The sequence below is a fragment of the Myotis lucifugus genome, unplaced genomic scaffold (genome assembly GCF_000147115.1).
Source record: "Myotis lucifugus unplaced genomic scaffold, Myoluc2.0 scaffold_112, whole genome shotgun sequence".
Classification (NCBI taxonomy): Eukaryota; Metazoa; Chordata; class Mammalia; order Chiroptera; family Vespertilionidae; genus Myotis; species Myotis lucifugus.
This window is the reverse complement of record NW_005871160.1, coordinates 3770829-3796446: the sequence shown is the minus strand read 5'-3', so window position 1 is coordinate 3796446 and position 25618 is coordinate 3770829. Positions and strand designations below refer to the sequence as shown.

Below are 25618 nucleotides of genomic sequence, written 5' to 3'. Positions count from 1 at the left end.
AATAACGTGAAAGAACTGTTAGGTTTCCATTCAATGCGACAGAAAGCATTTAACACACTGCCTGGCACATGAGGAGCAACCAACAACAACAACAAAAAAGACCTGTATTTGTATTATTATTTATTAGGAATGTATCTTTAATAAGATGCTACCTGTCTGAAAGTAACTTCCCTCTCTTGAACAGTGAGGGGATTATCAAAACCATCTCTAGGGTTTTTGTAGGGATTGAATGGGCAATATCTAGAACATAACATGTGTTCAATAAAGAGTGGACAACTGGCCCAGCCGATGTGGCTCAGTAGCTGAGCATTGACCTAGGAACCAGAAGGTCACAGTTCGAATCCCAGTCAGGGCACATGCCTGGGTTGCAGACTCGCTCGTCAGTAGGGGAAGTGCAGGAGGCAGTGGATCAATGATTCTCTCTCATAATTGATATTTCTATCTCTCTCTCCCTCTTCCTTTTTCTCTTATATCAATAAAAATATTTATATATATATATATTTTAAAGAGTGGATAAACCATGTAAATCATTACACTGAGTTTCTTCAAGGAAGATAATGCGGGCATGTTTATTGTATGACCTGTGTTTGAACCAACCCTAGTTAAAGATACAATTCTAAATGAAGATTTATATGAGGCTAAGAGTTTTAAAATCTATTTTAAGAAAAATAAATGCATGTGTCATTGAAGCATCAAGGACATAATTCAGCTTTCTTATCAGACTAATTACTTACTATCTCTTTGATCATTTCTTCTTATATAACTATTACAGATAAAATCCCATTACTAAGAATCTTCAAGAAAAAAATATTTCATTCTAAAAGGATGGCTCTCCAATCTCAAGAAAATCAACTTGATTGACGTTATCCAACCTAGGTTAATCATAGGAGCATTTAGACCGCTGCCCGAAGTTCCTTTTAAAGAGAAGCCCTCTGCAAGTGAAACGTGGAGGCGTGAGAGCTCAGGGATTCTTTTGCAGGGCAACAAACTAGGGTGGTCAGTGTCCTTGCGAGGACTGGGAAAGTGCTGAGGGTGGGTCCGGCATGGCCAGAGGAGAAAAGTCGGATATATTCCTCCTAAGGAGCAAAGTGGCTCCTTGGTGCACGCTGGCTTCACTGACTGCACTGTAAAAGCAAAATTTACAGATAGAATTGGAATAAGAAGCATAACATGGCACTCTGAGTTATCTGGAGTCCCCCCAAAAATTTCAAGTAAAAATAGAGTAAGTGAATTTGGTCCACAGAAACCAACACCTTCAAGACAAATCGCTGACACTGGCGGAAATGGCAGCAGCTACTATAGCTGGAGTTTTCTCTGGTGCAGAGGTCGAAAGAATGAGACTGTCAAGTAATAAGGGATGTAAAGTAATAAAGGCTGTAAAGTAATAAGTTAAAAAACAGCAGTTAAAAAGATTTTCAAGCCAGGGGGTGCAAGACGGGAACCTCTTTTTTATTGACGTATAATTGACATACAATATCCTATTTGTTTCAGGTGTACATTCCAGTGATTTGATATTTATACACATTAGTAAATGATCCCCCTGATAAGTCTAGTTAGCATATTCTTCCGTACAGAGTTATTATGGCATTCACTACATTACCTGTACTGTACATTACATCCCCATGGCTTACTTATTTGATACCTGAAAGTTTGTACCTCTTCATCCCCTTCACCTATTTGACTGCCCCCAAACCCCTCCCTCTCTGGTAACTACCAATTTGTTTCCTAAAAATTTCTAAAATTTCTATGGAAGCATAAAAGACCCTGAATAACCATAGCAATCTTGAGAAAGAAGAGCAAAACTGGAGGTATCACTATCCCTGATTTCAAACTATACTACAATGGTATAGTAATCAAAACAGTATGGTACTGGGATGGAAACCAACATATAGATCAATGGAATTGAACAGAGAGCCCAGTGATAAACCTATGTCTATCTGGTCAATTAATCTATGACAACGGAGGCAAAAATATACTGTGGGGAAAAGACAGTCTATTCAACAAATGGTGTTAGAAAAACTGAACAGCTACATGCAAAAGATTAAACTGGACCATTATCTTATACCACATACAGAACTCAAAATGGATTAAAGACCTGAAACCATAAACCTTCTAAGAGAAAATATAGGCTGCAAGCAATTCTTTATCGGTCTTACCAACCAGTCTCCTCAGCCAACAGCAACAAAAGCAAAACTGCACAAATGAGAGTATACCAAACTAAACAGCCTTTGCACAGGAGGCAAACCATCAACAAAACACAAGGCACCTACTGAATGGGAGCAGATATTTGCAAGTTCAATCAGGGGTTCATTTCCGAACTATATAAAGAACTTATACAACTTAATATCAACAAACAACAACCAACCAATTAAAAAATAGGCAGAAGACTTAAACAGACATTTCTCCAAAGAAGACATGCAAATAGCCAATGGGCACATGAAAAGATGCCCCACATCACTAATCATCGGGGAAATGTAGATCAAAATCACAATGAGATAGCATCTCACACCTGTGATAAATAGCTATTCTCAAAATGACAATAAAATAACAAGTGCTGGTGAGGATGTGGAGAAATAAAACCTTCTGACACTGTTAGTGGGAATACAGACGGATGTAACTACTATGGAAAACAGTATGTGTTTCCTCAAAAAAATTAAAACTACTATACAACTATAAACTACTATACTATATGATCCAACAATTCCACTTCTGGGTGTTTATTCAATGCAAATGAAAACACTAATTTGAAGATATTTATGCACCCCTGTGTTCACTCACATTATTTACAATAGCCAAGATATGGAAGCAACCCAAGTGTCCATCAATAGATGAATGGGTAAAGATGTGTGTGTGTGGGGGGGGGGGAGGGGGGAGAATGTATGTATTTGTATGTATATTAGAATATTATTGTACTCTAATAATATTGAAATATATACAATTCAATATATGCATATACGCATACACAATGTAATATTCCTCAGCCATAGAAAAAAATTTAAACCTTGTTATTTGCTACATGGGCAGACCTAGGGGGTATTTGGTTAAGTAAAATAAGTCAGAGAAAGACAAATACTGTATGATTTCACTGATATGTGGAATCTAAAAAATAAGATAAAGAAACAAATAAAACAAAAACAAAAAACAGACTTACCGACACAGGAGAATTTTCTTGTTTTAGATCTAAGAGTGAAAACTCAACGTTTAGATTTCTGAAGTGTTTTCTAAAACATTTCAACATTTCTAGAGACGTGTTCATATTTCAAAGATACCAACCCTTTCAGTTAAACAATTATGACCAATAGTGGAATTTTAGTCATGTGATGTCATCAGTCAAGTAAGCAAATCACCAAACATTCCACAGGAACCAGAAGAGAATAGGAAGTGAGATCTAGTAGAGAGGGCACTCTTAGCTTTTGGAATGAGGTACTTCCTATTGTATTCCCCATCAGATATCCACCTACACTTCAAATACAACTCTATCACAATCTCTTCCAAATAAACCAGAAATACAAGTGAAAAGTTTGTAAATGCTTTGGCAATAGGTGATCTAATTCATAGACATGTAAATGATATTAAATGCAACAGATGATCACTTAAGTCACCTTACTTCAGGACATCAATTTCTAATGCTGCAAAATGGATATTAATTCATTATCCTAAAGAACTGTACTGAATATATAGGTATGTAACCATACACTCTCCTATATTGGATATCAGAAATTATAACAATCATACTCTTAACCACCAAAAACCCTAAGATATTGCAGCATGCATAGCAAGTGTGCAAAAGCAATGTTTAATATTCACATAATCATATATGAATACATGCAAACATTAAAATATTAACAGCTTCCACTACTGAATGCTTGCTATGTGCCCAACATTGTATTAGACAATTGTGTACATGCTTCTATTTTATATTCCCAGCACCACCATTCAGTTAGTCGTAATGACCTTGAGTTACAGACAAGGAGGCTGAGTCTGAAAGAAGTTCAATCATTCACCCACCAGAGGTCACAAGGTCAGAGGCAGGGCCACAATTAAAACCCAAGCCTGGTGGTTTCCAAAGCCCGTACCCCTGCCATTATGCTGTGCTGGTCCTCACTGAATAGAAAAGCACAGTGATGGGAATGAGGGATGTCCAGAGTCAGAGACTGGCATTTAAATTATGCCTCTGCCACCCAATAGCCCCAGTGATTTGGGGCAAGTCAGTTCAATCTCTTAGACTTTACTTCTGTACTTACAAAATATACTAGAGGCCTGGTGCACGAAATTTGTGCAGGGGAAAGGGTCCCTCAGCCCGGCCTGCAGTCTCTCCAATCCAGGACCCCTTGAGGGATGTCTGACTAAACTGGCAGTCGGACATCCCTCTCACAATCTGGGACCACTGGCTCCTAACCGCTCACCTGCCTGCCTGCCTGATCACCCCTAACCACTCTGCCTGCCTACCTGATTGCCCCTAACCTCTCTGCCTGACTGCCCGATGCCCCTAACTGCTCCCCTGCCTGCCTGATCGCCCCTAACTACTCTGCCTGCCTGATCCCCCCTAACTGCCTCTGCCTGCCTAATTGCCTCTAACCACCTCTGCCTGCCGGCCTGATCACCCCTAACTGCTCTCCCCTGCTGGCCTGATCAGCCCTAACCGCCTCTGCCTCGGCCCCTGCCACCTAGGCTTTGTTAGAAGACATCCGGTCTAGTTAGCATGTTACCCTTTTATTAGTTTAGACTAGAGGCCCGATGCACAAAATTCGAGCAAGAGTAGGCCTTCCTTCCCCTGGCTGCCAGCACTGGCTTCTCTCTGGCACCCGGGACCTGGGCTTCCCTCCGGCCACTGGCAGGTACCCAGGACCCGGGCTTCCCTCGCAGCCCTGGCTTCATCCAGAAGGTCATCTGGAAGGATGTCCAGTCTAATTAGCATATTATACTTTTATTATTATAGATTATTATTACAGATTATTATAGATGAATAAGAAGTGTGGTCTAGGGTTAATATCTGAAAGTTAAGATAACACATTTGCAGCAGTTGGCAAGTCAAAAGCTCATACTATTCCCTGACTAAACTTCTCCCAACGCACCTCCCATGCCATTGCAGCAGTCTGCTGGATAACAGATATGAAAGGACACCTTAGAAGGTCAGCTGGCACTATATTTAGTTGATTAAATCATGAAGTGGTAGAGCAACAAGGTCACTTAAATGAGTCCCAGCCAAATCCTTTCACTGCAAGCTAAGGAAACCAGGGACCAGAAAATTAACGATGAAGCAATTATTTGGCGGTGGATCGTGACCCAGAGCCTCGATCCCTTCCAACCTGCAGTCAACAGCCCCTGTTACTCTATCATCACTCATTCGGCTCCTCTGGCAAAAGAGTTACAGGTTCTAGTAAGTACCCAAGGTACCACTTGGAACTGACTTGGAACCACAGTGGGAAATACCTGACTGTTTTCAATCCTTGCGGGCTGGGAACTGTATCAGAGCCTGCTCACACTGTCCATAAAATAGGTGAGCTCTAAAAGGCAGACAAGGAAGACATGACTACACCTATTATGTGCACATATCAAACATGTGAAATGTGTCCATGTTAGAGTTCAGTTTTAGAGATGGAAGAACCTTAATGCTCATTTCGCTTAACTAGCCCAATCCATTGTGTTCGAGAAGAAACATAAAGCCCCTACTGGGTTAAGTGACTAGCCATACTGGCTGTTAAAGAAGTCACAGAATTAGAACCTACCTGCTAGTACCTGGCATCCTAGGTGGCTCCTTTCTGCATTCACCACTCCCCTCTCAGTAGGCTACAAACTGAATTAAGTACAGATTGCATTAGGCAAGTGCAGCCAGTCATGTCTGAGTCAGAAACAAGTGAGGCTATGTCTTTCAGAAACGGGGAGGACTTTGTGAGAACAGACGGACATGTGGAAACAGACACAGACTTGCCTTTCCCTCTTCATGCAAATCTTTAACAAATGGGCACTGGCCAGCAATTGTTCTCCTTTTCTTTCTACAAAAGGTAGAAAACACCCTTCAGGACAATGAATGGCAGCCATGTTTACAATGTGCTGTTGTTTTTTTCTATTGCCGTCCTTAGGGAACTCAATGCATGTGCCTGCTTCAAGAAAATGAATATTTTTCAATAAATGATTACTATCACGGTGTGCTAAGTACTCTCCTAATAGTTCATGCTCAAAACGGCTCCAGGGGTGAGTGATTTCTACTATTTGCAAACAGAGGCCTTTTGTTCACTCACCCAACAAATATTTGCTAAGCACCTACTGTGGTCAAGTCCCGACTGATCCTTAGGTCAAGTCAATGTGATTTCTGCCCCTGCAGAGCTCAGAGGCCAGGACAGTGAGTAAGCAAACACCAGCCAGCTACAGGGTTTTGTAGGCACCATGGAATTTTAATAAGCTCCACAGGAGGATGAGGGAGGTGAAGGAAGTGTCTCTGGACCAGTAACAGTAAACTGAGACCAGGACGGTAAGTGCAGTGAGCCTGTGAGGAGGGGAAGGCTAAGTTGTACTATTGACCTGAGTGAGACCCATTGCCTGACTTCTAAAGGGCTCCAAACAAGGTTGTTTTCAAGTTACAGTAATAGCCTAAAACAGGGAAATGCTCTGCATAGCTGAGAGGCAATTTCATCAATAATAACAGTAATAGTAAGAGCTAGCATCTACTGAGCACTTACTGTATGCCCTGTACTCTCTAGTCATTGAATCCTCAACACTTCTTACATTGTCCAGACTCACATTTTATTTACTAGTATTTTATTTTTTAAAATATATTTTTATTGATTTTAGAGAGAAAGGGAGAGGGAGAGAGAGAAACATTAATGATGAAGAGAATCATTGATTGGATGCCTCCTGCACATCCCACACTGGGGATCAGGCCCACAATCCAGGCATATGCCCTGACTGGGAATCAAACCGTGACCTCCTGGTTCATAGGTCGATGCTCAACCACTGAGCCATGATGGCTAGGCTACACTTACATTTTAAATGACATCTCAGATATACACAATTGGATAAATCATCTGCCTTTAGGTTCATGGCACATGTTAATGATTGGATCAAGCATGGCCTGCCTTCATTTAGTCATTTATTTAGTTACTAGAGGCCCAGTGCACAAAATTCATGAATGAGTATGGTCCCTAGACCTGGCCAGTGATCAGGGATGATCGGGGCCTTCCTTCTGGCTACCGGCTAGGGCCTTCCTTCATTCTGCATTGCCCCCTGGTGGTCAGCACACATCATAGTGAATGACCGGTCTCCTGGTTGAACTCCCGCAGGGACAATTGCATATATATATATGTATTTAACACATTGGAAAACAGTTGTTTTATTGCAAGCTTTACCCAGTGGTCAGATAAGTTTCTATTGAACGAGTACAAAACACATTTTACATAAATGTTAAAGGCACGCTTTAAAATTAAATACCCATTGCATTTTGAAGTTATTTATTACATGTTCTTACAAGCTAATATCTTTTTAAAGTATGATACTTTGTAAAACACTGTGTAATATGAAGCAAGAATTCTCATGATCCATCCGCAATGTGTTAATAAGTATTCAAGAATCTACCAACAAGACAAACGGTAAGACCTGGACAAAAAACCCATATTGAAATAGGATCCCCATCACCCAAGGTAACCAGCACCTGGCATCGTATGTTTATCATCCCCTTGCTTTCCTTTTATGACAGTTTTATTGCACACTTCATTAAAAGTGTAATTTCATTTTAGTTACCTTATCTTTATAAAAAAAGATAACAGGAAATGTAATTTATGGTACTATGACATATTCATAGTTACACATTGCTGCAATCCATTAGTATTGACTCTTGTATAATATCACGGTTTATTCATTCACTCTCTCAGCGATAGGCATTTGGGTTGCTTCCAGATTTCTGCTACTGTGTATAGGGCTGCTATGAATATTCATATGCACATGCATACTCATATGCACACCAAAGTTACATATGGGCAAGCTTACTCTCTCAGCCCAGGCGTGGGACTCCCATGTCCCAGGGTATGTGAATGCCTAGCCTGAGAAGGTAAAGACTCCCAGAGTCACCCAGCTACATTCCCACACACACAATGGATAAAAAGAGCCTGTGGATCCACATGCCCAATGCCTGGCAGGGTCAGGCTTGATTTTTGCCCACAGAAAAGGCTAGTTAACTAAGTGTGATCTTAATTTGCATCTCCATGAACTTCTCTTTATGTGCATATTGGCCCTGGGCATTTACAGGTCTACGAAATGCCTGCCTACTCTCATGTCATTTTGTTCTACCGGGCTTTCAGTGTTGGCCTTCTCACTGATTATATATTTTTTATTCTAATGCTGTCTGTGGTATGTATTGAGAACACTGTCTTGTGTTTTCACTTTTGCTAAGAAATCTTAACCAAAAAAGGTCTTATTTTTAAATTAGTCAAATTTATCTCTTTTCCAGTCAATGCCTTCTTAGTGTCATACTTAAGAAATCCCTCCTTATCCCCCAAATTGTGATATCATCGAATGTGAAGTCTAACATAATACACTCAGAGTTGAGGTTTTTGTTTGTTTGTTTGTTTGTTTGTTTGTTTGAAATATGGCATGAGGTATAGATCCAGGTCCACCTTTTCCCAACTAGACTTTCCCAGCTCCCTTTACTGAACAGTGGTCTCTCTTCACCCAACTGACGAAGCTCGCAACTCTGTCTTCTACAAAGTTCCACACGGGTCTGCTTCTGATCTCTCTCTTCCACAGCATTGGTCAAGTTAATGATCGCTAAACCAAATAATAGTTTCATTAAAATAGCCTACTTAGCTCTGATGACTAGAAGGACAGACAACCTCCCCACTCTACTCTTCTTCTTCAGAAGTGTCCTGGCTATCCTTGATCTTTTACTTTAAAAAAAAATGTTTTTATTGATTTCAGAGAGAGGGAGAGGAGAGTGAGAGAAGGACAGAAACATCAATAATGAGAGAGAATCACTGATTGGCTGCAAGGGATCCCAAAACCCAGGAATGTGCCCTGACTGGGAACTGAACCCTGACCTCCTGGCTCAACCACTGAGCAACACCGGCCCAGCTGATCCTTTACTTTTATAAAAATCTTACAACCATCTGTGGAGGAGAAACTGGTCCAGATGTGACTGACTGGTCCAGATGTGACTGCTGCTGGACCTACGAGCTAGACAGGGACCAGGATGGAGATTACTTCCTGTTACCCCCTCAGAGACTATGGGATCCTTCCTGGATGCTCTCCTGACAAAAACCAGTACATCTCCTATGTGTCCCACAGCGTGCTGGTGCCTGGAATAGGCCATTGTCCTGGCCAGGTCATGCATGTAAGGCATGTTCCTGTACCTGGGACTGGTCACACACCAGTACCCCTGCCCATCCTGCCCTGTTCTATATAATTCTTTGGCTACATATATAACAATTATTTAAAATTAAGTTGAATATTTTTTAATTCTTCATATTTACCACACCTAAGAAGCATCTTGTTTTATCTTACAGTTAAATCATTTTCTAACTCCTATTGTTTTCATCAACAAATAAAATAATTTTTTAAAAAATATATATTTGTATTGATTTCAGAGAAGAAGGGAGACAGACAGAGAGAGAGAGAGAGAAACATCAATGATGAGAATCATTGATCGGCTGCCTCCTGCATGCCCCCTACTGGGGGTCAAGCCCACAACACGGGCATGTGCCCTTAACTGGAATCAAACCCGTGACCCTTCAGTCTGCAGGCCAACACTCTATCCACTGAGCCAAACCAGCTAGGGCCAAGTAAAATAATTTTAAAAATCCTACTGACAGAAAATGTTGCTTCTTCTTCAGTCAAAGTCAGGATTTAGTAAAAATTTTAAATAAAACGCTCAGCATTATAACAGATGTAACAAGTAGCACTGAATTCCTAAAGCTACAGAGACAAGACCCTTCAGTCATTTACTCCTTAGGAAATGACAAGTGAAAACCTAAAGCATGCTGGCACCTGTTTAAGGGACAGACATTCCGTTCCACTTAAATTAGCTAAAGAAAAAAAATAAAGGAACATTTTCCCTATTATAGTTCATGAAACATATGAAATCACTTTCTAATAGCAGCACTTTTTTTCCATTTCAGTTTTTTGCTCGGACTTACCGCTTGGCAAACGCTGGCATTTCTGGTTTGGGTTATGCCTCCCACAAAGACCACACAGGTCAGGAAAATATGGAAGCACAAGTTCACAAGCATGTGCCAGCCCTTGAGACTGATTCTGATCAAACTGTTAAAAGAAAAAGGAAAATATTAATATTCAGGCTAGTACATTTGAAGCAGGACACTACAGTACCTGCCTTTAAAACTTTAAGCTTAAAACGTCAGATTTCATAAGCTATCAAACCGAGAGACAGAAACACACACACACACACTCTTTGAGAACTCATTTAACTCAATATCGTTTCTTAACATTTAACTTTACGCACTAAAAAAGACAAGTCATAAATGAAACTACTGCCCCCACTAAAGGCTAAAGAAATTCTCCATAAGAAACATGTGGGCTTTTGTTACTTCCGATGTCTGTGACAGATGAATGACTTGTCTGCTTCCTAGTGATTTCTGCAAGGTGCCAATCTCTACTTCCCTGACCTACCCCTGCCCAGTGCTTTTCTTCTTGGCCTTTCCTAATAAAATGCTGAAGTCTTTCATTCTTTCTTTTATTTTAATATCAAAACCTCCTTTTGTTTCTTAACTAAATGTCAAGAAATGCCATGCAGGTCCAGCTTGAATAGGAAAATACATTCTATCAAAACCTCTTCTAAGGTGAGTTGCTGCTTAGCAAATCCCTTCAGTGCACTGTTTCCTACCATCAAAGTTTCTGTAGCTCTGCCCCCAATGAACAAAAACCATACCTCGTGCTTAAATGCCACAAACGTTCTCAAAAATGCCATCTATAAAATAAAGGATATCGGGACAGAGAAAAAGTCATAAACCAGAAATAACCCCCCATTCTGGTTCTGGAAGACACGGCTCCAGGTAACAACCGGCACCTGACCTCACCCCTGGTGGTTGCCCAGCCCCCCTCCCAGCCTCCCTCCCAGACCTGCCATGTTCTCTCCCAGATACAACTGACTGGAGGCTGTAAAAACTAAACTGACCATCTCATGTACTAATTATGTCGCAAACTACATGAAATGAACACAGTTTGTATGAATTCTAAAATAATTGTTCTTACCCTGGAAAGATGGCAAAACACACACAAAAACGGTCAGTATTATCCTAGTGAAATGTAAAATAAGCTCCTCTCCATCAAAGTCCTACACTCGCCAGGCTGTATGTCTCACCTGTGATGGTACATGTAGCTGACGATGACCGCTAACAGGCACAGGAGAAGGATGATGGCGGTGGTGTAGACCACGGGGTGCAGGAGGCTGGCGGCCTGGGTGTAGAGTTCAGATCCTGTCAGGTCCTGAGGGGAAAGAAAGCATCACTGTAGCTGAGCTCTTCCGGACACGTAACCTCTGAGATTTTCTCCCGTGAAAACACACTGATAACAAAACTCTGGTCCCTGCATTTGGCCTCTAGGCTCCTTCCAGGCACTGGCTGCTTTGCCTTCCGCTAGGAACTGTTCAACACACGTCACCACTTTCTTGCTGGCTGTGTAATCTGGGGGCAGTTGCAAGTGGAGATGCCACCAGTGTCTGGCAGGTTTGGGGTAAGGGCAAGAGGAGGTGTGAACATGCCTTCCAAGTCCCTGGCAGAGAGTAACAACACAGGTAGCTGGATATTACCTGATAAGACGTTGGACAAAGCACCAATTGAGTTCCCAAAATATATTACAGATTGTAATATTTACATTGAACAGAAATAAGTGTTTCTCAAAAGCCAGATGAATGTGACATAGTACATGAAAGTAACGATTCTGAAACAGAGGGCAGTGACTCCTAATTCAAAGTGACGAATGGAGAAAAACACGAGGACTATGTCCCTGGTCACTGCGGGCACGGCTTCCACAGGCCATTCCTGGTGGCCACAGCAAACCGACCTGCCCAAATGCAAGAGATGCCCCGCAGAGACGCTGACCAGGGGACAGTACAAAGGGCCAGACAGTGAATGGTTGGGACTTTGCATACCACGAGGCAAACTGAGGCCATGGTGTGGGTACTTAAAACCACTGGCCATTTACAAATTTTCAAATCACTCTGAGCTTTCCAGCATTTAAAACCAACAGCACCTGCCTGAATTGGTGGGTCAAATGCTTGCCAGGGTTTACCGGCCTCTGGTATAGAGAGAACAAATAAAAGAAGAAAAGCCTATCTTGATGGCCCACAATTCTTGAGACTATACAACTATTTAAGACAGTTACGATTAGGATAGGAAAGATGTTAAGATCTCAAACAAGAGAAGTCAAGTAGAAACCTGAATCAAAATCATTTTTAATTATACTAGTAAATAAATACAGACGGTGATGCTAAAAGCAAAACATTTCTAAATACACTGCCCAAAAACGGCCACTAGGAGACACCCCTGAGAAGGAAAAGTGAGACCTTCAGTCACACTTGCAACACAGTGATGAGACAGGAAGTGTCCATCTGCCACCAGTGCTTGCAGGACACAGTCCACCCCCAAACTAAGTGGTGATCATAGTCACTCTTCTATAGGGTACAAAGTCCAAGAAAAACAATGAGCTCAGAGTGAAAAGCAAAGCTGTCTGCAGACATTAAGCAGTATTAGAACACCTGAAAGTATGTTAAAAATCACAAAAATTATTATTAAGGACACAAATCAATGAAAGAAGTGTTCTTCAAAATCTTTGTTTCCTTGACAGATAAATATTTCTTTATTTTCAAGCTACTTCTAGCCCGAGAATCACTATATAAATTCACTGGCAGTTTTAAAGAGTTCATTAGCATTGTATCAATAACAAGGATAAGTATAAATCAGTAGTCCTCTAATTTCACCAGGATCTGAACAATGGAAGAAAGTAGGGTACATTCTGTCAGAATATAAAGAATTATTCAAAAAAGTTTACCAATACATTAAAATTTTAAAATAGATCTGAAATCAGAAAAGTAAAAAAAAAAAAAAAGACAAAAAAAAAAGACTATGACTTCTATGTTGCTTTTTAAATTTCCCCTAAGAAACAGGCATAATTTAAAGATTTTGCTCCCCTGACATCACAGCACACAAAGTCTTTTCAGGTCAAATCATGGACCTACATGTGAAAGATAAAACACATTAAAGCTTCTTAAAGAAAACAAAGGAGACTATCATTATGTCTTAAATAGAACATAAAAAGCACTAACTATTAAAAAAACTTCAGGAAAATTAAGAAACTCCAGCCATAAAAAGAAAACATTGAGCGAAAGAGAATAAAGGCATATCCATAGGCTTAACATTTGCCCCGCACCCCATTCATATATGTTGAGATCTAACCACCAATGCGATGATATTAGGAGGTGGGGCCTTTGGGAGGTGATTAGGTCATGAGAGGGGAGTCCTCACAAATGGGGTTACTGCCCATATAGAGAGACCCCAGAGAGACCCCTGTCCCTTCCACCATGTGAGGACCAAAAGAGGGCCCTCACCAGATACTGAACCCTGATCTTGGACCTCCAGCCCCCAGCGCTTTGGGAAATAAATTTCTGTTGTTTATAAACTACCTAATCTGCAGGATTCCATTACAGCAGCCTGAATGGATTAGATCAGGCACGGATGAGGAGAAGATATCTACAACACATAAATCCTACAAAAAGCTCCTGTTCACAGTCCATATCAAGAATCCCTGTGAGTCAATAAGAAAACAATAGATAACCAGATTAAAAACAGGCCAAGACTTATATGTGGATTTAAAAAACAAAAACAAACAAAACCTCATAAAGGGATGGGAGGCAGAGGGGTGGGAGGTGGGGAATTGGATAAAGCTGGTCAAAAGGTACAACTTCCTGTTATAAAATGAGTAAGTATGGGAATGTAACATGTAACATGATGAATATAGTTAATACTGCTAAATGGTTTATTTGAAAGTTGCAGAGAGAGTAAATTCTAAAACTTATCACAAGGAAAAAAAATTTTCTTTTTTTTGTTTTGTTAATCCTCATCGGAGAATATATTTCTATTGATTTTTAGAGAGAGTAGAAGAGAGAGGGGAAAACAGAGAGAAACATCAATATGAGAGAAACACATCAATTGGTTGCCTCCTGCATGAGCCCCAATGAGGGGCCGGGCTGGGGAGGAGCCTGCAAGCAAGGCATGTGCCCTTAGCCGGAATCGAACCTGGGACCCTTTGGTCTACAGGTCGATGCTCTAGCCACTGAGCCAAACAGGCCAGAGCAAGTTTTCTTTTTTTAATCCCTATGAGATAATGGATGTTAACTAAATTTACTGTGGTAATCATATCACAGCATATGCAAGTCAAGTCGTCAGGTGGTACACCTAAACTTATACAGTGCTGTATATTGATCTTACCTCAATAAAACTAAAAAATGGTCAAAGATAATTTTTAAAAAGGGCAAGATCTGGGCAAGAACATCACAAAAGGGGGTCCCGAAACTGACAATAAGAAAATGAAGAGGTGCTCAGCATCATTAGTCACCAGAGGAAGGCAAAGTAAAACCACAATCATATATCATAATACCGCCACCAAGACTAAAATTAAAGACTTAGAACCCCAAGCACTGGCAAGGATGCGAGGCTACTCAAACTCTCATTATGGGTGCAACTGTAAACCAGTACAACCACTTTGGTCAGCTGTATGGTATTATCTACTAAAGCTAAAGTTAGGGATAGCTTCAATCCAACTATTTCATCCCATCCAAAAACACGTACATGAATAATCATAGCAGTGTTTTCTTGATAGCCAGAACCTAGCAACAACCCAAATGTCCATCAACAGTAGAATGCACAAGTCTGGGTATTTGCATACAATGGATTAGTATGTAGGAATGCTGCTACATGCAAAAACAAGGATAAATTTCACAGATATAAGTAATGAGAAAGACAGGAGACACACAAAAAGTACGTACTATAGGATGCTAATTATATAAGGCAAAACTTAATCTATTCTGATAGTCATCAGAAGGGTGTCTATCCCTTGAGATGGTGAATGAAATTAAATAGAAAGAAACACATGGGAGCTACCAAGTGCTCAAGTAAGAATCTTGATTTTGATGGTAGCTAAATGGGTGTTTTAATGTAAAAATATCAGCAAGCCACATATTTAAGATGTGTGCACTTTGCTCAGTATCTCAATTGAAAGCATTGGTCCCCTTTTGACTACCAATCCCACTTGAGAATCCATCTTCCAGATTTTCTATTAAATGTGCAAAATAATACTGTATAAGCAAATTACTGGAACCCAACAAAATAGAGGAATATGTAAATAAATTATGGTAGGGACATAAAATAATATTCAAAGGTGAAAAGGGATGAGGAAGCTCTTTTATACCAATATCAGAAGATTTTATAAAGATTTAGCAAAGTGATTAAGAACACAAGTTTTTGGCCCAGCCAGCATGGTGCAGTAGTTGAGCATCAACCTACGAACCAGGAGGTCATGGTTAGATTCCCAGTCAGGGCACATGCATGGGTTGTGAACTCGATCCCGAGTGTGGGGCATGCAGGAGGCAGCTGATCAATGATTCTCTCTCACCACTGATGTTTGTATCTCTTTCTCCCTCTCCCTTCCTCTCTGAAATCAATAAAAATGTCTTAAAAAATACAAATTTCTGAAGTCTGAATTCAAATCTCAATTCCAAGACTAACTAAATTTGTAAACTGGGGCATGGCACTTAAGCTCTCTATGCCTTAGCTCTTCCATCTGTAGACTGGGGGCAATGATAACAGTACTCTACTTCATGAAGTTGTTATCGTGACCAAATAAATTAATGCATTTATAAAGACTTCAGAAGAGTGCCTAGTTGTACATAAGTGCTTAATGTAAATTAGCCACTGCCATCACCACCGTCTCGGTCATTATCACCACTGTCATATCATCATTAGATCTCATCATCACAAAATTTCTTTTTCCATGGAAACCATCATCATTGTAAACTGTGGTTTCATGAAAAAAAAAAAGGCAGCACGGTATAGAACAATGTTTGTAGCATGGAAGCTTCCTGTAAACATGGAAGAAAATGTATTCCTTTTTGTTCCAATATGCCTGAAAATCTATTCAATAATATTCAAAAAACTAATTGGTGGTTACATATTTTGTGGAGAATGTGATGGGAGAGAGGGGTGGGAATCAAGGTGTCACTGTACATTAATGTGCAGAAATAATTATAACTTTTGATCCATGCGCATGCAGTCCCTATTTAAAAATGACATAAACAGAAACATGACTAGCTCTTATGTTCAATTACAGAGAAAATGAAACCAAACTTTGCTTTTATTTGGCAAGTTTTATATAAAGAATATTTAAAAGCAACACTAGAGAGTTGTAAGAACAAATGAGTGCTCTCTAGTTTCACATATTTCTAGGTGAATACAATAACAAAGAAGATTCAAGATACAGAGATGATTTTATCTTCACTACTCTTACCCATTAAAGTATTAAGTACTACATAAATGGTTTGACCCTAATCATTACCTACTTGATATTTCAGTTTTTTTGTTTGTTTGTTTCTTACTGACCCAGCTCCTAGAATTTTTCCTGACCCAACTGGCTTTCTCCGATCATCTAATTCAAACAGACCCAATTTCTGTTTTACTTTTTCTCTGGCTCCCACAGAGACCTTATGATATAATGGGTTATGGCAGGATGTCTACTGAACCAAACTACAGTATCTGTTTGAGATTTAAAAACAAATATATTCTAAAAACAAACAAATGAACAAACAAAAACTATATATTCTTTTTGTCTCATTTTTTTGTACAATATTCTTTAAAATCAGATCAGGAGGAGAATTATGGGCTACCTACAAAAACAGAAATTTAGACTTGCTATATAAAACAATATATGAAGATCTTTTTCAAGAAAAATAGGATTTTATCTATTATTCAAATTAGTGTCAGGTAAGGAAAAAAGATGTTGAATTATGATTCTGTTTTTTAAACCTCACCTGAGGATATATTTATTGATTATTTGGAGAGAGAGAGGGAGAAATAGAGAAAGAAAAAAAGAGAGAAACATGGATGTGAGAGAAACATCAATCAGTTGCCACCTCCATATGTGCCCTGACCAGGGATAAAACCCACAACCTAGGTATGTGCCTAGACTGGGAATTGAACTTGCAACTTTTTGTTGTATGGGAAGATGTTCCAACCAACTAAGCCACCTGGCCAGGACTAACTTCCAATTTTTAAAAGACATTTATTCTATTTTAGACATTACTTATTTGAGAGTAGGTATAACTTCATTTAATAGCCTTTAATTAGCAACTCTAAAAATCCCACATACTAATTTTATTATGTACTAGTATGTTTGTCAACATTTTAGATACATTTCAAGTTACAGCCTCTAGGTGGCACAATTATATTTAAGAAAAGCAAAAGAAAGCATATTCTTTGAAAATAGAACAAAGTCTTAGTACTATATTTTAGCTTTAAAGAATTGTGTTTAGCATTTTTTAAAAGATTAAAGTATGAAAGATAAAAGAATAGCTTATTCCTCTGGAAAGGGATTATACTAATTTAAATAGTTTAGAAGAACAGCTAGGAAGTTCAAAAAAATAGATGCTTAAAACGGGTATTAGATTAAATAAAAATAAAAGTTTCGCATGGTACTGTATCAGGTCATTACCAGTGGAGCTCATAAAATGCCTTTTTTGTGTGTATTTTGTGTCTCATTTATTTTCCCCAACATTTTCTACTTAACTATTATATAAATTTCAGACAATGTTGTATCTCTATTGTTTCTCCTTCAGTGCTTGATAGTTTCTGGTTTTATAATCAAAACCTGAATGAGAAAATACTTACAAACGGAAAGGGAAAATGTTTCATACTTTCGTCAATAGTTCATGCTTTAATTTGAAAGGTTACTACAAGTTAATACATTGTGAACTTACAGAAACCCAACTCACACTTACAGAAATGAAACATCCTCTATTTGTGAGGAGATTCCTAAACTATCAACACAAACTTTAAACCCAAAAGGATAAACGACTTATATAAGCACAGCTGAGTCTAAACAGGATAGAAGACCCTGCCTCTGTCCCCTGGGATGAATAACACTTGGTAATGGATGTCAGTGGAAAAGGCAAGCCTCATACCCTCGCTAAACAATCTATTTACTCTTTCTGTTTGACAGGGGTGCCAGGTAACAGATACTAATTTGAGGGGCAAAGAGACAAACGAAACAAGAGTTGAGGAACATCTATTCTAATTGAAGCTTGCTTTAAGATCATTTCTAGTGGTAAAGGCTCTTTCATTTTTTTTTTTCAAGAAGAGACTAAATCACCAAAAGCAAAATGTATCCTATTTCAAGGCTGGTTAAGGCTTTCATAAAATATTGTTGCGATAACAGATTCAGAGCTGGAGACAGAAATAAAACGTGGGCGACCTCACTCCCAGGCTAGCCTCAGGCCATTCCTGAGAAATGTCTTTCAGGTTCATTAGCCATTCCTTCCACTGCACTCTAAATACAGGCATCGATGCTGCAGGATGTTAGTATCTTATAGTAAGTGCAATATAAAATAAAAATTAGCATGATTAATTTAATACCTGCTAGCTCGGGATCAGATTCACATAAATAACGCATTCATGAAAAGACCTGTCCCTGTGCATTAATAACTAGTCACTTTACCGAAGATTAATAATGATAAACAACATAAAACATTAGCCTGAGTAGCATTAAAATTGAAGACATGATTTGTGTCAATACTGTTGCTTACAGAGATGAAACTGAAATGATCACTATGCCCCTAAATCAGCGGTTCTCAACCTGTGGGTCGCGACCCCTTTGGCGGTCGAACGACCCTTTCACAGGGGTCGCCTAAGATCATCCTGCATATCAGATACTTACATTACGATTCATAACAGTACAACATTACAGTTATGAAGTAGCAACGAAAATAATTTTATGGTTGGGTCACAACATGAGGAACTGTATTTAAAGGGCCAGAAGGTTGAGAACCACTGCCCTAAATTCAAAAGGAGACCAAAGAAAAAAATCTCTCACTGCTCACTGTTTATCTGTGGGTAAATGAGTCACTTACTGGGTTGAGAGTTGGACTGTATAGACCCCAAGATGTCTCCAGATCTTAAGGTCAAAGTCTACCTAGGTGAACTGATTCACTTACAGAGTTTATTGAAAATTCCTATGTCAAATTCCATCAAATACGTTGCGCTGGGTAGGAACTTGATTTCTTTCCCTTTAAATTCAGAATTGCACCAAACATCACCTGTTACGTAAAGGGAGCAATTATGTTAAAAGTTTTGGTTTGTTTTGTTTTGTTTTTAAATCCTCATTTGAGTTTAACTATGCATAAGACAAAAAACGAGGAAACTCAGTGTTTATGCATAAAGTGAGCAACTGCCATACCATTAACACAGCGTAGTTACTCAGGGAGTAGCACTGGATGGTGGTGATATTCTCATCCGAGTAGAGGATATGGCACCCGTCGGACTTCCAGCCCCCTTGTCCGTTCAGCAAGTCGAAATCCCACTGGGCGGCCACGGCATCTGCTCCGTGCGCGATGCGACGCAGAGTCACATTAACGGGGATGCGGTGGCCATCCACACTCACACCATCTGGAGGGAAGGGAAATGCAAGCATTTCTGAGACAAACTTCACGAACAATTAAATGTCAAACTTATACACAAATGGGCACTGTGCACTATCCTTCTGCGCTGGTGGCTCATTACAACAAGAAGGAACAACAATAAGCATTTGCAGGAACAGGGAATAATAAACTCGCGTTGCGCGGCCGCTACAGGATGGCATATGCCACGTACAAACCTATTTTGGTGAGAATCACGGGGGTGACCACGGTGCGGCGTTTTCCATCATCAGCCAGATTCGTCGAGTTCCCGGTGGCTGGAAACAGCTTTCCGTTGCGGAAAGCGATGAGCTGAAGCTTATAGAGAGAGTCATCGGTTGGTCTGACTTCTCTTTTGTGCTTTGGTGAGAAAAGGGATGGTGGGAGTTGAATAGAAGCTTCTACAATAGTATTCTGAAAGAAAACAACAACAGCAGAAAAAAAAAAGGTTGTGGTATTAGTATGTAGAAACCAGCAAGAATATTTAACATAGTTTACAAATGTTTTCCAAATAAATGCTGAATACTTTTTTAAATGTATACATAAAAATTTAATAGCTGAAACAATTTATCAGTTCAGTGAAATGTCTGAACACATAACATCATAAGAAGCAAAGACTATAAAAATAAAGAGAAAAGAAACTCTATTTCAAAGTTAAAGAAGTAAACAAGAAATAATTTCAAACCAGAGTGAATTTTCCCAGGATATCATCTACGGTGGAAGCAGTTAGCATTAAACAGATCAGGTATCTCTGATCACTCTTTATGACAATTTTACGATGACAAAATTTGGTAAATAAGTACAAATGTAGCATATCACAAATGTGAGTATAATTAATTTGGGTTTATGGAACTTTAAGGTGATTTATGATGGATTCAAACTGTTGAACAGCAAAAGAAAGAAATGACACAAACATAATAGAAGCTTAGATTCAGCAAATTCTTCTTTTAGACGTTTCCCTGAGACTAAGAAAACACATAATGTTTAGAAAAACAGAGTAACAAATAGGAACAACAGAAGATGCTGGCTGGTCACTGCATGTTTTTCAGACTGCTTTATTAGGAATTTTAAACTAATAAATTATTCAGCATTCAATAAAAAATAAATCTATAAACCCAGGAGGCAAATAATAACTATCTCAAACAAAACTCCCTATTTTAAGAATTTATCACAGTCTTTCCCTTGGCACCAACCAACCTCTCTCTCCAATCCAATGTTCACGCTGCCAACGGAATTTCCTCTTAAGAAATAAATCTGATCATGTTCTTGGTTCTCAAATTATTACCGAATACTGCCCCCCAAAACCTAACAAAATACACCATATCATTTGGATAAAATCTATGTCTCAAATTCAGCGTTTAACACTCCCTATACCACAACTATCATCTGGCCACACGGAATTTCTCTATATGTGAGCTCTCCTCCGTTCTTTATGCCCCTGTGAAAAATACTGCACCGGCCAGTGTCCCTGGCTGAAATGCTCCACTATTCTTCTGTCTGGCAAACTCAAACATGGCAGATTTGATGTTTCGCAGGATAATTGTGTTGGCAAGGTAAAGGACAGGTCAGGATGAGGAAGGTTGGCAGCCAAGAGAAGGACTTTACAAAGTCCTTTACACAGGGCTTTTTTTTTTATGATTAATTACCTGAGTCCTCAGTCTACTGCTTTTACGGTTACTTGCTCCCTCTTCTGGACTCCTGCGCCCTCCCGCACAATCTCTAGCATAACTCACACTGGCAGCCTCACAGGTGACTCACTGTCTGGCCCTCCAGCTAGAGCAGGAGGAATTTTAAGTGCAGATAATCTCCCTGGTTTTTCTAGACCCCTCTTCAGGTTAATAATAGTTCCTGGCAGTCATATTTGATAAAAGTAGCCTATTGTTTATAAAATTAATAAAAGTCCGTGTCACACGTTTCTGTTTTTGTTTTAAAAAGGTTCTACTTAGGCAGGTGAATAATTTTGAGAGTTCGTTTTTGACTGCTGTACTTAGAACAATGTCGGAGCACAGCAGATCCCCACAAATATCTGTTGAATGAAAGTATTTTGGGAGTTTGAATATTGACAGTTTTTTAAACTGAAGATGCCTAGAAAATATTAGAAATATTTCATCTAGGAAAATGCATAGAAAGTTTTCTGCTATTGTCACAAATATAATCTGAGGAGGGGGACAGAATGTATTATAAACTCATTCATCAATCTAATACAGCTCTATTCAGTGTATACATTTCTTTTAAGTATATAATGAGGCATTCAAAAAAGGGAAAAAACAGAGGGGGTAAATGGTGATTGGAAAAATAAAATAAAATGTTTTTAAAGAAAGGAAAAACATCAACAGATTGATTAAAATGTTTCTTGAAAAAGTGTTACACATACAAGATATTTATTAAAACTTAAGTATAAAATTCTTGAATACAAAATGATGAGAGCTCTGGCTAGGTAGCTAGGTTGGTTAGAGCATCATCCCAATACTCTAAGGTTGCAAGTTTGATCTCCCTTCAGGGCACATACAAGGATTAACCAATGAATACATAAATAAAAGGGACAACAAATATTTTTTTTTCTCTCTCTCTCCTCCCCCTACCCCCCAAAAAGCAATCAATCAATAAAAAATGACTCGATGCCCGGCCGGCGTGGTTCAGTGGTTGAGCATTGACCTATCAACCAGAAGGTCAAGGTTTGATTCCCGGTCAAGTGCACATGCCTGGGTTGTGGGCTCAATCCCCAGTAGGGGGCGTGTAGGAGGCAGCTGATCAATGATTCTCTCTCATCATTGATTTCCTATCTCTCTCTCCCTTCCACTCTGAAATAAATAAAAATATATTTTAAAAAATATTAGTAAAAAATTTCTTGAAAATAAAGCATAGTTCTTAGGAAAGTATTACTTAATATAAATCATCTTTTTAAACAAATCATAGTAATATTTTCTGACAGAGAGCTGAAAAATTAAATGACACCTATAATTCCTAGAACTCCAAAAACTTTTTCTTCACAAGTTTAAACTTGTAAAACCAAACAAACAACTATTTAAAAAACCCAAGTGTATAGACAGGTCAATGAGAAATGGGAGCTTCATTCAAGACTGATCCATACTTATGGCTTCTAAAATATCCTGCAGAGTCCAATAAACAATACTACTAAATAATAATTATAGGTTCCTTGTGATGGAGACAGCGTAGCCTAGAGGAGCTAGAAAAGCAAATTTCAGCTATATCAATAAAGTTTAGAGGTTTATACAGAATTTAATATCTGTATATTTAATTCTTTGAAAGAAGGTTTGATCATTTATTACAAAAAGGTTAAAAATCTAGTTTTTGTAAAAAAATCACTGAGACACTTATTTAATTTTTTACATTTATCATGATTATACCTATTGCCACATGGCCTGAAGTGAAGAATCACAGTGTTTATAATTTCATTTAAACATATATTAATTTTTAAAAGTGTGGATCACAGCAATGGAAATAGATATAAACACATGAATTATAGCTAATAAGTGAGGAACATCTCTGTTAGAATCCTTTGGGAAGTACATGTTTTTGGTATCTGATGTGTATTATTAGAAGCGCCTATGTCACCCCAGGAGGAACGAACACAGGGCCTGAAACAAGAAGCCAGGACCCGGGCCTCAGCTTCACCACACAGCAGCTGCCCATCACTGCCCAGTTGTTGTCATCTCGGGGTCACATCTCAAAACACAGCTAGTGAGTGATCTTTCTAACAAACACATGTGAGGACCAAATGTGATCATGGCCATGACAAAAACAGAAGGCTAAGGAACTGTGAGTGGGTGGGTTTTTTTTTTTTACTATTATTATTTTTTAAATGTATTAGTGTTGATTTCAGAGAGGAAGGGAGAGGGAGAGATAGAAATATTAATGATAAGAGAGAATCATTGATGGGCTGTTTCCTGCGCACACATACACACACACACACACACTCACACATCCTGCCCCCCTACTGGGGATCAAGCCTACAACCAGGCATGTGTAGATTGGGAATCGAACTGTAACCTCCTGGTTCATAGGTGGACACTCAACCACTGCGCCACACGAGATGGGCGGTATTTTTGTTATTATTAATGCTGCATTGTGGCCAGTGGTTATCTGGTGGCAGAGGAGAGAGAGCGAAGAGGGAGGAGCGGGCTTCCCACAATAATCTAGAAGCTCATCATGTTTTCACTTTTACAATTCTGGTGTTAATTTCAATATTAAAAAGTGACCAAGTATGAACACAAATGAAATCAATGTTATCATGGAGCTCTTACAATGACTTTATTTGCTAAATTGCTAAAGTCATATATATTTATCTATTTACAATGACATTAAGGTGAGAAGAAACTGTTAAGTATGCTAACTCAAATACTTCTAGATTTTAACATCATTCCTTACAGAACAATCTAGAGTTCCACCACCATGTAATTGATAAATTATATTTCTCTGGAATCCTAATTTGTTGAAGTCTATGAAAGTCTAAGACTAAAATTAGAAAGAATCAAAGAGCCACCTGATTTAAAGAATAAAAACTACTTTTTCCATGTTTTCTTAACCCTCAACCACACTGGATTTTAAACAGATAGATATGACGATGCATTCTAATTGTTTTCTTGTGTCTATTTAGTTTTGAACTGCATACCGCCTTTTGATTATTTCACTGCTAAAGATGAACAGGGATTATGTTTGCCTTTAGAATTAATTTTTTAAACTGACTTTCTTTGCTAATTAAGTATGGCTGTTAATTTTTATTCAACATTTACTGAATGTTTCATTGCTCTGTGCTTGGCACTAGAGATACACAATAAAATAAGCCCAGGTTCCCGCCCTCAAATATCTATCATTTAACGAGAGGGACCACAATTATAATAAAACAATAATACGAGCTAACATTTATTAGGAGCTTACTCTGGGCCAGGCACTGTTGTACATGTCTACACATTTACCTCATTTAATCCTCTTAATAGTCCTTTGAGTTAAGTACCATTTCATGATTCCTGTGTAACAGATGAGGAACTGACATCAGAGAGGTTAAGTACTTGCCCCAGTTTGCACAGCCGTTAACTGGGGGAGCAGAATGTAAATCCAGGCTGCCTGGCTGCAGAAAGCCCACATTCTTAGTCACCATATGCTCTGGCCTCTCTCCGCCCTATAACTCAACTCACCATCACATCGGCTTCTAATTATTCTGGAGAATGAACAAGGCACCATGAGACTGACAGGCAGTGATGAATTCTGAGGAAGAAAGGATGGTGCCATGTGCACGGAGGCTTACTGGGAGAGTAGCAGGGGTGGTGCTGAGGGCACGAAAAAGGGCAGAAACAAAGGCAGGAAGCAATATATATATATATATAACTGCTCTGTAAAAGTAAAAGGACCTCAGTTGGGCTAAAGCCCCAGATGTCGGAGATGAGGGAAATAGGTGATACATAGGTAGATAAAAACTGATTTCTACATTACAGTCAAGAAAGGTTTAAAGAACCAATTCTTTCAAAACACCAAAAAAACAACAACAAAAAAACAAAAAAAAACCAACCAATAAAACAAAGTCTTTCACAAGTAATATTTTGTGATGCTAACATATCTGAATTATGGTGCCCAAGGTGTCAGAAAGTGTTTGGTCGTGAAACATATTAGATTTGGTGCTTTAAGAGTCAGATGACAGGTAATTCAACCTCCCACTGGCCAGGCAAGTAAGGCCCAGCGCTGGAATCATCGATGGTTACAGCACTAGCTCTGCCCTGGGACAGTCCTCAGTCCAGCGTGGGAGGCACAAAACCCAGCTTGTTCACGTGTAACAGGTAATACAGAGAGACGAGCAGAGTGATAGGGGCAGAGGGAGGTAGAGAAATAAAGGAAATAAGGATGGAGGAGTGAGGACAGACAGGGATGGAATTAGCTAAGACTTTGTGAAGGTCACATGTCTACTGGTGTTAACACACAACCAGGGAACTGGGGAGGGAAGGA

General features: G+C 39.1%; 1 protein-coding gene across 1 annotated transcript in view; it reads right to left on the bottom strand.

Annotated features, from left to right (window-relative positions):
- The window catches only part of ADGRA3 (adhesion G protein-coupled receptor A3), a 78704-nt gene that overhangs the window by 6730 nt on the left and 46356 nt on the right, over positions 1–25618 (bottom strand). Inside the window, exons 12-15 of the mRNA XM_023757741.1 lie at positions 19861–20074; positions 19444–19652; positions 11306–11430; positions 10125–10248 (exon numbers count right to left, since the gene is read on the bottom strand). Of these exons, the coding sequence (XP_023613509.1) occupies positions 10125–10248; positions 11306–11430; positions 19444–19652; positions 19861–20074 (672 nt within the window). The remainder of the gene's footprint in view (positions 1–10124; positions 10249–11305; positions 11431–19443; positions 19653–19860; positions 20075–25618) is intronic.